The sequence below is a fragment of the Hyposmocoma kahamanoa genome, unplaced genomic scaffold (assembly GCF_003589595.1).
Source record: "Hyposmocoma kahamanoa isolate Upper Pololo Valley unplaced genomic scaffold, ASM358959v1 62, whole genome shotgun sequence".
Lineage (NCBI taxonomy): Eukaryota > Metazoa > Arthropoda > Insecta > Lepidoptera > Cosmopterigidae > Hyposmocoma > Hyposmocoma kahamanoa.
In genome coordinates, this window is record NW_020653850.1 from 24,216,911 (window position 1) to 24,229,786 (window position 12,876).

General features: G+C 39.2%; 1 protein-coding gene across 1 annotated transcript in view; it reads right to left on the reverse strand.

Annotated features, from left to right (window-relative positions):
* Positions 1-12,876, reverse strand: part of LOC113229765 — a 40,765-nt gene that overhangs the window by 20,336 nt on the left and 7,553 nt on the right. Inside the window, exon 4 of the mRNA XM_026463447.1 lies at positions 11,573-11,632. Coding sequence (XP_026319232.1) covers positions 11,573-11,632 — 60 coding nt within the window. The remainder of the gene's footprint in view (positions 1-11,572; positions 11,633-12,876) is intronic.

Sequence of the window (12,876 nt, forward strand, 5' to 3'; positions counted from 1 at the left end):
AACATACAGACGAATTGAGAACCTCCTCCTTTTTTGAAGTCGGTTAAAAATATCAAATATGACGCTACACAAATGCTCTACTGCCTTAAAATACCGGTACTTGACCAATCACAGACACTTCTATTTTATCTCTTTGGTTTTTTGCTGCGTTCGTGGATTGTTAACAAATAACCTTTACATTTTGTTTCGTTATTTTAAAATACTCGTAGAAAAAGTATTGTATGGTATAACATAATGAAATCTTAAAATCTCGTCACTATTACGTCGTGGCCTAAACGCGATACTCGGCTTTATGCGTTTGCGTTGAGTTATTCCCTTGCATGCGTGACTCATGCAAAGATGCCGTTAACGCGCAGGTAGGACTGTTCACGAGTCGCGTTGCGTGATTTTGATATCTAGTAAGCTTGATATTTCCACGCAAGCAACAAGGAACGTTTACGGAGGACAGCACCACTGGCCAATCGCAGAGTAGCAGCGTACACGCGTCCACTACAACCAAATCAAAGGCAAGGCGCCGCGCATGCGCGCAAATCTCTCCGCAACGCAAAGCAGAAGACTCAGAAAAAATCCTTCGGTCCGGCCGGATTCGAACCGACGTCTTCTAGCTTACCGTGCCAGACGCTATACCAATTAAGCCACGGAACGAATCAGCGGACCTCACGAATTTTTCTATGTGCTTGTTGTCGTGTCTTTGTATTTGGTTTTTTAACGACTTTTTATTCGTAGCGCCATGTATGAGAAATCTATGAAAGTTTTTTCACCATAAACATATTTAGAGGAGAGGCTCATGGCCAGTAATTCAGGTGAACATTGTTGTCATAATTCAAAATTTTTTAGCGTTTCTCTAAATATATCTACAAGTGCATTTAGTAAAGAAATTCTCTATCTTTGAATTTGTCTAAGTTACGAATACTATACGCATTACTTACTCAAAGCCAGTCGAGGTCCAGGCAAATTGGATCAAGACCCTCGCCATGTTGTGAATTTTAAAAGCTATTTTTTTCTTCGAGACTATGATTGTATTTTCCTCATCTAATGACCCGTTTATAAAAGTAATACATAAATAAGAAGCTTATTAAATTCACAAGTTGTAACATTTTTATTAAAAAAAATCTCATTGCAAAAGTTGGTGGAATTACATATATTTGCCAAGTTTTATTGAAATCGGTTACCGCAAAGTGCGCGAAAGCGAATTCAAGCCCTAGTATGCTACCTTTAGAGGTCGATTTTCTTCAAATTTAAATGGGACCAATACTGAGGTACCGTCTTTACAATGAAAAAAAAGAATCCTCAAAATCGGTTCACAAATACGTAACATACACTAAAAAAAAGTAGTCGAATTGAGAACCTCCTCCTTTTTGAAGTCGGTTAAAAATATGATGCATCCTGATTAAGAAATGTACTTCTTTTTGCTATTTAACTCGTAGAAACCCGACGCTATGTAACCACATAAACAAAAATTAGATAATTTTTTACACATTGGTGACAATAAAATAAGACATAGCTTACACGACCAGCGATGAACACGAGAGAAAAAAGCCTTCGCAAATCATCTGATTCAGCCCGGAACACGTTTGAACGCTCGAAACAAAAATTAAGACGTTCTAAGATATCTCGTAAATAAACCGTAGGTTATGGGTATGACGTAAAGCACCTCTGCTCAAAACATGTCCTACGTCATCTTATTTTTGTATTAAGGCGTCCTCTCATGGTCCGTTATTTTGTAAATTCCATCGCATACCCGACGACCACCGACAGCCAAACACGGCCTTGCCTTTTTTATCAATCATTTACAGATGACAATCAATTGTCGCACTCCAACCCCGACCGTTTTTCTAAACACCGCTACGGACGCGCCTGTATTACAACAGACGAGCCTTTGGAGCGATGCCACACGATTCGTTGCATCGGCATTGTGGTACCTAAGCGGTGACTGAACGTGTGCGTAGCGGACAAGAGGCCAGGAGACGAAACTGAGAGGGGTGCTGCGGTGCGTAAGTAAGCAGCGCGACTGCGTTGCTCATGTGGCATTCGGTGCGTTGAAATCATAGCGTTGCGACGACGCAATCGTGTGGTGTCGCTATTTTCTTTTTGGTGCGCGGGGCCACTAGTGTGGCCAGAAATCGTCTATTTTGCCGAACGCGACGTTGCGTTGGTACTACCACCGTTACAGATCAAAATAGCACATACGAATATAACTTTATATTTAATATTGGATTTACTTTCAAAAAACCTCAAAACGACGCTACACGTTGCTAAATATTTAGTTCTCGCTAAAGCCAAATATTTGCCCAGTAAATATACATAAAATTCCCTAGATCTAGCAACTAAGTTGCTAAAACAGCCCCAGTGGCGGTGGTTGCGTTTTTTTATTTATTACATTTATTAAATAATAACATTTATTTTTAAGTATTTTGTCATCACTAATTTCATGTTTCTTACCACGGTATGGCTTCTTTTAACTTAAAACTAGTGATAATCATTTAGTGAATAACCACGAAAGCCTTAAAATCTATATTTTTGTCATCGCAGACAAAAAGCAAGTCAAACGCATTCATGTTAAATTCTGGCAACAATATCAACGACCCGCTCTCAACTGTTGCCCGAGTTCAAAATCTTAAGGCAACAAGTGTAAGAAATTATAAACAACAAATTTTAAAAAGCTTATGCAATAATATTAAAATCCGTTTCAACTTATATTCGCAGCCAAAAAGAATAGACATTGTAGTGTGTCTATAAAAAAAACCTTGGACATTATACTAAACTCAATTGCTGGGTGTGTAGGTGCATTCACGAGGTAAGTCCTGGTTCCTCCATGAGGGAGGGAGAAGCCGGCCGGACGGCGACTGTGGCCGAGTATGCGCGGGAGGCGAGCGATGGAAGTAGCGAGCGCAGGCGGCTCAGTTTGCGCCGATGCTATATAAAATGTATGACAATTTTCGCCCGTAACTTGTAGTCGCGTTTAATGGCCGCCACTAGAAGCCCAGTGAGCGAGCGCTCTAAGTAATATAGTACGTTTTCCTCAGTTATGACTTATGACAAAATGTCAGATATGACAGCGAGGGACAATAAGACATCGGCGTTAAAAGAAAGAAATCTTACGGCCCAGACAATAACTTCGGCAACGGTACGGTTTTACAGAGTAACTACAGTAATAAAAGGCGAAACGACCTGATACCGTTACATTAGCCTTTGCGCAGTTTCGACAGCAATAAAATCACGTCGAATTGCTTACTATAAAACATTACCGTGGATAAAATGTTCAAACGTGGTCTAAAATTTGAATAGGAGCGTTTAAAAAGATGTAGCATTTGGTAAATGTGATACAACTATTTATACTGAGCCTACAACTTTTAATCGTCATTCCTTTCAATATTATGTACAGTCGGTGATCTCACTTACGTATCCACTACTTGTATAGGACTTAGTACAGCAGTGGGCGCTGAACTACATTGTTTCTTATTTTGTGAAGTTAATCATTGACCTACCAACAAATGGACTTCGGGTTCGCGCACAAAACGGATGAATGCACCTGAAAGAGCCCAAATGGTACCAATCGTATCCCTGACGGTACGTAATGTACAGAGTAAGTGGCAAGACCAACTTTTATGCCCTACCGATTGACGAAGGTGACAGCCAATCGGTTTAATGTTAAGTGTGACGGAACGTAATCAACTCAAGCGGTTTCCATCTCTATAGATGAAGTACTATAATAGAGGGCTGTAGCTCAGATGCAGTGCGAGAGGCATTTCTAAAAACTCAAACTGTAATAATCTTCAATTTTATACTTTATTTCACTTTTTTACATAATTTTGGCGTAGGTTTCGAAACAATGATCTTAATATGATATGTCAAGATCCTCCCTTATTTTCTTAGCATTCCAAATACAAAAACTATAATCATTACCTATGTTCAGCCAGCAATTCTACTCATAGAGTACAGCCTAGTCCTACCCCTTTACTAAACTCCCTACTCCCTACTCCCTTTACTAAAGAGTAAGCTTTTATCTATCTAACCATATCATAGACAACTAGAGATATTCAAGAAAGAAGAGAAATTCAAAGAAGAAGAAGAAGAAGAAGAAGAGAAATTCAAACATTTCTTCATAAAAAAAGTCACCAATAAAAACGATGCCACACAGGCGCTGTCGTTGCGTAACGTCATCGCAACGCTGTGATTCAACATACCGAATATCACTCGAACATTGCGGTATCGCAACGTAAGGGCGTGTTCCCAGTATGTCGTGACGACAGATGTCGTGCAATTTAAAGTGTCCTAGCACGCGATTTTTTTGACGTTTCGACGGCACACTGTCGTGACAATAGGAAGCGCTAAAACAAAAGTCCACGATACAGTCACGGCAGATAGTCGTGATATAGGAACAGGCTTGACGCGACAGTCGTCCAGCGATAAATAAAACCTTACGACATAATGAGAACACGCCCTAACGCCACTTACTTACACGAAACAGCACCCCTCCCCGCTTCATTTCCTGGCCCCTTATGTTGTACACGTGTTACGGCGCCTCGTGTTTCATCGTTTCAACGCACCATGTGACATGTGGATCTAATTTATATGTAATGTTGTACTGCAGCGTCACCACTCAGGCGTTGCGATGCCGACGCAACGCATCGTGTGGCATCGCTCTAATATAGCGGAATGTAACACCAGCCATATAATATAAGAAAATATTAATTTACCCAAAACGTTCAGTTAAGCCAAAGGCCTCAATCATAACATTGCATTGCCGATGGCAAAGGCATATTCACGAAAATATATCAAGTTACATTTTCAATAACATAATAATAAAACCTACCAATAATAAATTAAATTCGGTGAATGCCATATTTACTCGGTATCCTTACGTTTATTATGGCTTCAAATCCTTTTTTTAATTTGGCTTTTGGAAGTCAAAGTCAAATAGATTATATTTCATGGGTAAGTAAATTACACTTGAAATCGTCATACTGATTAAACTCTACTGCTCATTCGTAAGGCAGATCGACTGAGAAGATTGAGCAAGAAACTCTCAAATATTTATCATTACAATATTTAATTTAAACATTTTAGATAGCAAGAGCTAAACGGACCACTACCACTGATTTTTGTCATCCAAGTACGCAAAAGCTGTGACCTTTAGTATAAAGTTTTTGTTTTACTACAGTTTTAAACCTCGTAAGTGGCAAATTTTGAATATCAATCGGAACCTTATTATAGAAGCTTATACTCGTACACTGAATTTGAGACTTTGTGAAGATGAAGTACAGCTAGTTTATTTTCATTTCTCTGAACTGAAGATGATGGCAATGTCATCTGCATAGCAAATGATGTCCACGTGGACCTGGGCTGAGTGAATAACGTCGTTTATACATATAAACAGTGAAAAGCGTGGGACCCAGCACGCTGCCTTAGGGCACCCCAAACTCGATAGACCTAAGATCGCTTGTTTGATCCATGATTTTTATGCACTGAGACCGTCCCGTCAGATAGCTCTGAAACCAGTCGAGCATAATACCACGGACACCAATCGACTCCGGTTACGAACAAGGATGGGGACGGATACGGTATCGAAGGCTTTTGCCAAATCGAGAAATACAGCAATGCAGGCCTTTTTGTTGTCAAGATGCTCCGATGTTACGTTGATCAATAAAGAAACTGCATCCTGACAGGATCTCCCGCTTCTGAAACCGAACTATCTATCAGAAATTAGCTTCCTTCCCTCCAAAAAATTAGTAAGACGCTTGTTGACCAATTTTTCCAATATTTTAGAAACACAACTCAACAGAGAAATTAGTCTATAGTTGCAGCAGGGGTTGAATTTGTTGCCTTTTCAGCTTTGCAGATTTCCTCGCAGACGGGAACACTCCTTCAGTAAGGCTCAAGTTGCAGATATAAGTGAGTGGCACAAGAAGATTACTTTTAGTTGCTTTTATAAGACTATTAGTGATACCGTCCTCACCTGGGGCGGCATTAAGTTTCATACCATCAATTATTGTCTCAACTCGGCTACATCAGTAGGGCGCATGAAAAGGGAATCAGGAGGTGATACTTTGAGTTTGACCTTGGCTGCCAGTGACTCCTGTGACTCATTCGAAAGGGTCAAAATTGTGTCCGCCAGAGATTTTCCTACGTTTGTGAAGAACTCATTGCAATAATGAATCTAAAGTGCTTTCTTTGGTTTTTGTTAGTTCGACTGGTTCTTGTTGAAGCTTTTTGGTATGAGAAAAGATTCTGACGGAGTCCCAAAGTTTCCTAGGATTGTCTTTGTTTTGTTCTAATACTTATGACTCGTGTTGCCTCTTGAGTTTTCTAAATAAGTCGTTATGGAAGTTTTTGTAGCGAGTGTAGATCTTTAGGAGAACCTTATCATTAGGATTATTACGAACCTTTGCATGTAGGTTATCTCTATGTTTGGAGCACCTGATAAGGCCAGGAGTCATCCATGGCTGTATTGTGAATTTAGATCGACTTACAGGGATCTGAGCAGTGTTGCGAGCTGTGACAGTCGAAACAATGTCCATAAAAGCGGAAACTACATCATCTACTGATTTTTTGTCCAGAACCACATCCCAATCCACATGGCTTAACTCTCTGTCGATGGAATCGTAGTCAACCCTATTCACCAGTCGCCTTTTTATTTTCTGTTTTTGGTCTTTCGATAGAAGTACCTGTAATATCTGATCGACATACAACCCCAACAGTAGGTGCCCTGGCGTCACGTGTATGTGGTCTAAACAAGAGTTACCTCTAGTTGGTTTATTGATTGTGGGAATCAAGTTTAACTCAGCAAGCAGACACAAGGACTTACTGCTTGAATCAAGGTGCTGATCACCATTACCAGCCAGCGTGTTAGTATTAACATCACCAGCAACGATTGTACGTGGGGAGGGTTGGACAGAATTAACATTAACCTCAAGTGAGTTTAAAAAAGGAGTGATATCGGAAAAAGAGGGGAAACGATAAATTGCATACAGATTTAAATTATTTTTCAAAAGTATATGGAGATAATAAGCATCATCAAACAACGGTTCATTGACTTCCGGTTCCCAGATATTACTCACATAGGCCACAACACCACCAGCTCTATTTATGTGCTTATGGGTTCTAAATGCTATGTATCCGTCAATTACAGGTATTAAAGAGTCTGTATTGATCCAACATTCTGTGAGTATAGAAACGTTAAATGAAGTGTTCAGCCTTGCTAGTGTCAAAAGAAAATCGTCAAAGCTATGGTGTATACTCTTGATATTCATAGTGAGCACTTTAAAGTTGTACTTGTGAGAGAATACGGAAGTACATAGTTCAAGACATTCAATTAAATGGCAAGGAATTTCGGGTAAATCAAGCTCTTGCAGATAATTCAAACTAGCCATTGTCATAAACTAATAGCAAATGAGGGGTGTAAGAGATTACAGTTGACTGTTGCCATAAGTAAATGATTATACTTATACAATCCTGAACATGTTCAATGTTTAATGTGTTATCCTTGTTTGAAAGGAATTGTTGGTGTATGATTTGTGTAAGGGAAAGTGCGTATGAACGAGTGTCTCGTAAATTTCACAACTACTTGGCTAGTCAGAGTATGACCAGTGCTCCTGCGGGGACCGGCACGTTAGACGCAATCAACATCAGAGTCATTAAGTTTAACACATATTAAGGAAGACATCATTAGGATAGTGTGGTGCAGATTTTCATTTTGCGTTTCAGTCACTCCGATTATTTCTATCTCATTTCTTAAAAAGGTTTGCGCTTGAGAGTTAAGCCTGTCATTCCGTACGTCGACTTCCTGTTTCAGTTCCACCACTTCATCCGCCTTTCCCTCCGTAATACTCAAACAGGCGTCAAATGCGGACATTGCGTTGGTCATTGCATTCAATCTTGTGTTAAATTGTTTGAGGGGCTACCTAAAATTCCGATTTCATCGTAGATACTTCAGCTCTGAGCAGACGAATTTCGTCCACTTGTTCTGATAAAGGAGAACAGGTCTTGTTGTGTTGTCTCTACAAGACTGGATGGTTTTTATCTCCTTAATGTGACGTTATCTGTCTGTCTCACCGGGGTCGCCGAGTTGTCGCCCCCTTTCCTCATCGTACTGCGGCAGTCTGGACAGACCCATGAATCAGGCGCGGGGCGTTCCAGACCTACACAGAGGAGGTGAAAGCGTTTGTCACACTTACTAAGGGTACAGTTGGCGTATCTATCGTCCGCAATGCAGCTTTTGCAACCGGCGCACGTGAGAGTTTGCCTAGGCTTCATCATACTTGGGCCGGGACCACGGTACCAAAGAGACTAGGGATACTTCAGGGATTATTAGTACTGGAATTTATTCAAAGATGGCGGTAGGTCTACAGTTCTCACGTTCACACTGCAGTGGAATCTCTTGGAAGTTATTCGTAATGAGCTCTGCGTGAATTGGATCGAGTTTGCTCGAATGCAGCCGCAATGAATTAATTAAGTTGGTAACACTGGTAACTTATCAAATGCTTGTCAGTTCTGTTGACGCCCACTGAAGTAATACATCCAATCAGCTGATCAATATTTTGAGGTTAACTGTGATTCGTTACGCCGGTGTACTATCTTATTCAAATTGTGTAGTTTAACAGTAATTTTCTTCGTACCTTAGTGAAATTCTGTTTTATATCTCGTGTCTCCGACTGTGAAAATAATAGCGCCTCTCAATCACGTCACTGACGCCACGAATCTGGGGGTCTACTCCCGATCTCCGTCCGACATCCGTCCGAAACAATTACTGCCAAATAAGCAATACTTGACCAAATGAAAAGACGCGTGATGCGAATGAAGCTTCATACTTGGTACTTGTCTTTTAATTTTGTCGAATATTACTTATTTGACAGTAATTGTTTCGGACGGGTGTCGGACGGAGATTGAGAGTAGACCCCCTGATTTTTATCGAATTTTGTTATCATAAATCTGATTGATCTGAATTGTATTAACACGAATAATATTTTCATAAATGTACTGTGACATTAGCGTAAGAATGTTAATCTCTTTAAACTTGTCTCTCAAAGACACTCAAGTCCAAATAATATCGCTAACGAAAATTACTGCGTTCACATGAAAAAAATTTTGTTTTACATTTTACTTGCGCACTCAAAGCACCCTTGAAAATAAAGTGACGAATATCGAATAGTTTGATAAACAAACAGAATATAATATTTAAAAAACATATCATGACACGTAATACCAGGCAAAATTGTATTTGATATGAAAAATTATACAGAGCATTCAAAGGCAATGGGATACGAAAAAAAATTACTAAAAATGTTGTACATCAGACTATATAGATCACCCTCATTTAAAATCAAATATACCTACGCTATATAGCCCAAATCTGATTAATGATATCAGGCGCTCACCACGAGGAAAATGGAACCTAAGCCCATGCTCAGAGTGTTGAAAATAACGTTGCCCGCCGTGTGTGTCGTGCGGAGCCTAATGCTCATAAATGAAAGACTTGTATACGCGCTTGTGCCGACGTCGGTACACTCAGCGGTAGGCACTTATCGCGTAACCTTGAGCGAGTGACGGAGCTCTAACAACGGAACAAGATCCGTCAATATGTAGCTTGATGCATTGCGTCTGTATCGGGATATTTGGCGTCGTTGCATCCAAAAAAAATTAAAATGTTGCTTGCCTGATCTGGGAATCGAACCGACCAAATAGAAAAAAAATAACACCTGTATTTTTGTAATGCCGATAGAAATAGTTGACTTGACACCTATTATAAAATTAATTCCTTCTAAGTGACATAGTATCTTGAATTAAAGAACACTATTTATTCCAAAAACGTGAGACTATTATACAATTTATTTAAAAAACATGGCACGCTCTGTATAATTGTTTTTTCTCAAACAGAAAATTTTGCATTAATTTCAAAAAATTAACACTGAAATTTGTCATTTATGACACGTAAGAATTCTTCCCGGCCACGGCCTGCAAAGTAAGTATAAATAATGCCTAAATCTCGCCTTGAAAAGGCCCAATTTATACAGTTCAGGGAACAAGTCTGCGGAAAGGAAATTCCACTCTCCGTAGCCGTTCGCCATATAAATGTGGAAGTGAAACGCTTCGGGCGAATCCTTGGAATATCCACAACTTAGCCTACGTCTGGTCCCCCAAAAAAGGAAAGGCGGATATAAATTAAGCAATTCCCTCGCATACTCTCAGTCATATATTCTGTAGAATACGGATAAGCAGGCAACTTAACGGCAGGAAATGATAATCGAGTAATTTTCTATTTTCAAATTGTACCTAAAATAAATAATCTAAGTACAGAGTACTAAAAAAACCGACCTCAAAAGTACGTGGAGCTACGTCTATTTGCTAAGTTTTATTGAAATATCCCCTAGTTCGCCACTATACAGACTTGACACTGGAGATAATAAAAATAGGTTCTCACTACGACACTACTCAAAGTATATTGAGAGGAAAACGCCTTGAATGGAAGAAATAGCAAAATCAACCATTAAAGTAATCCTAAATTAAAATTAGGCGCTATTTATAAAAGTGAATCTTCATGCGTGAACAGCCACCCTTCGAGGTGGATGATTTTCTTCAAAATGAAATGTGTCCACTATGGAAGCACCCTCTTTCCAACAAAAAAAGAATCATGAAAATCTGTTCACAAATACTGGAGTTATCGCGTAACATACTTAAGAAAGAACATACAGTCGAATTGAGAACCTCCTCCTTTTTTGAAGTCGGTTAAAAAGGAAAATAATCTCAGCAGACAGTATTAGTAGGTAGCGAAAATTGCCTACATAACATTGTGTAATAGCAACAAGATTTACATATTTATAATTACATTGACTTTTATGAAATAATAACTTAAAATTTCAATTTATAATTTGGTCATATTATCAATATAGTTAAATCAAATCTAAAAAAAATATCATTTATTATATTTATATTATCTTCCGTATTTATTTAGTTTCGAAATTATTATTTGTTAATTTATACAACATGAGGATGGCATCAGCTGGCTGGTCAAATCCGCGACATCCTCTAGGTTACAACTGAAAATCAGCGGTTTGCTCCTGAGTAAACACCGACGCTGAGCTATGGCCTTTTTGCACTGCTACAGCACACATACATAACTGGGCAGTGCTGCGACTCTGCCGGTTTTTTTTCTTTTTATTATATTACATATTTTTCTGTTATGTATGTGTGACTGTAGATCCAAATAAACGTTCTCTCTAAAGTCATTCATCTCCTAGTTTGCTTCCCTTAGAGGTGGAATATTTTTATTAAATTTAAATGGGATCACTAGTAACTGAGGTACCCTCTTTCCAAAAAAAAAGAATCATCGAAGTCGGTTCACAAATTTAGAGTCGTCGCGTAACACACATACAAAAAAAACACACAATCGAATTGATAACCTTCTCGTTTTTTTGAAGTTGGTTAATAACCGGCTAGTCTTTTCAAAACACGCTGCTTTGTATATTGAGAAGACAATAAGCTTAGTGGACGACGGATTCCACCGATCGCACAGCGCGCACTCTTTTCTGCCACTTCTATTTAACATATGACAGCGACAAATACTTCGACTCACCCATGATTAGCATGATGACAGGCAGCGTTGACAGGCAAGCCAAGAACACGGTCATCACGACTGAAACAAAGTATTAATTAAATTAAATATATAATGACGCACACACTCATTGCCCCGCACTAGGGAAACCCAGTATCGCGGGTGCCAGGGCACATACATAGGTACACAATCACAAATTACAACCAAACTCTCGAGATAAATTAATGTAGGCCATATAAATTTTTCTACTGGCCCGGGAATCGAACCTGGGAGCTCTGCGTGGCAGTCCAGAGTGATAACCGTTCGGCAGTGGCCGCACAGGCACACACGCACAGGTAGTTATATAATAGCAATAATAATATGAGTTTTTTTCTTCACACACAACTCTATAACAATACTACATAACATTATGTTGTAACCAAAATATTAGTTGTCTGTAAAGGCTGGACTAAACTAAACTAGGATACCCTGTGCGCTCTCCAGGGCTCCATCTAGAGATAAAATATTCTTAAAACAATGACCATGGCAAAAATTTCATTTAAACCATTGACTTACAATTATATGGACGTCGGGTCCGCGCTAAAAAGTGTCCGAACTTATAGAGCGTTAAAATCGTATATAGAGCGTCATTCACGCTCTAGTCTTCGTTTGTTCGACTGACAGCGAAGCAAGCAAAATTAGACAGTACTGCGATGACATTACAATTTAAATTCAACGTTTTAGCTTTTTCATATTCCTTGAAATGTCACTACGTTTAAATAGGTTGACTTGGGACATTTTTTTCGTGGTTTTTGTATTAGACCCGTCGTCCATTTATTTGTAAGTCAATGATTTAAACACAGCAAACCGTTAAACAGTAAAAATAAAAAAACAGGGCATTCATTAATTAGAACATTGTTCTGCACTGCAATTATATCCTTATGACGGATTAGTTACGTATTTATTATTTAAGATGTCCCTCTTAAGATAATGCTGACATTACTGCTTGGCGGCAGAAATAGGTAAGGTGACAGTACTTCCCTGGAAAAACTCTTTCATAAGGAGCTAGCCATGTCTCCCACGCTCCCTAATGCGGTTTGAGGACCTTATATATTTTACAATTCAATTTATTGAAGGTCACGATATTTTACCACCAAGAAATAGATTTCTCACAGATGGCCCTACGGCAAAAAGTCGTTAAAAAACAAAAAACAAAGATCTGCGAAGGCACATAGAAAAAATCCGCGAGGACCGCTGGTTCATTCCGTGGCTTAGTTGGAATAGCGTCTGGCACGGTTTGCTAGGAGAAGCTGGTTCAAATCCAACCGGAACGATGGATTTTTTTT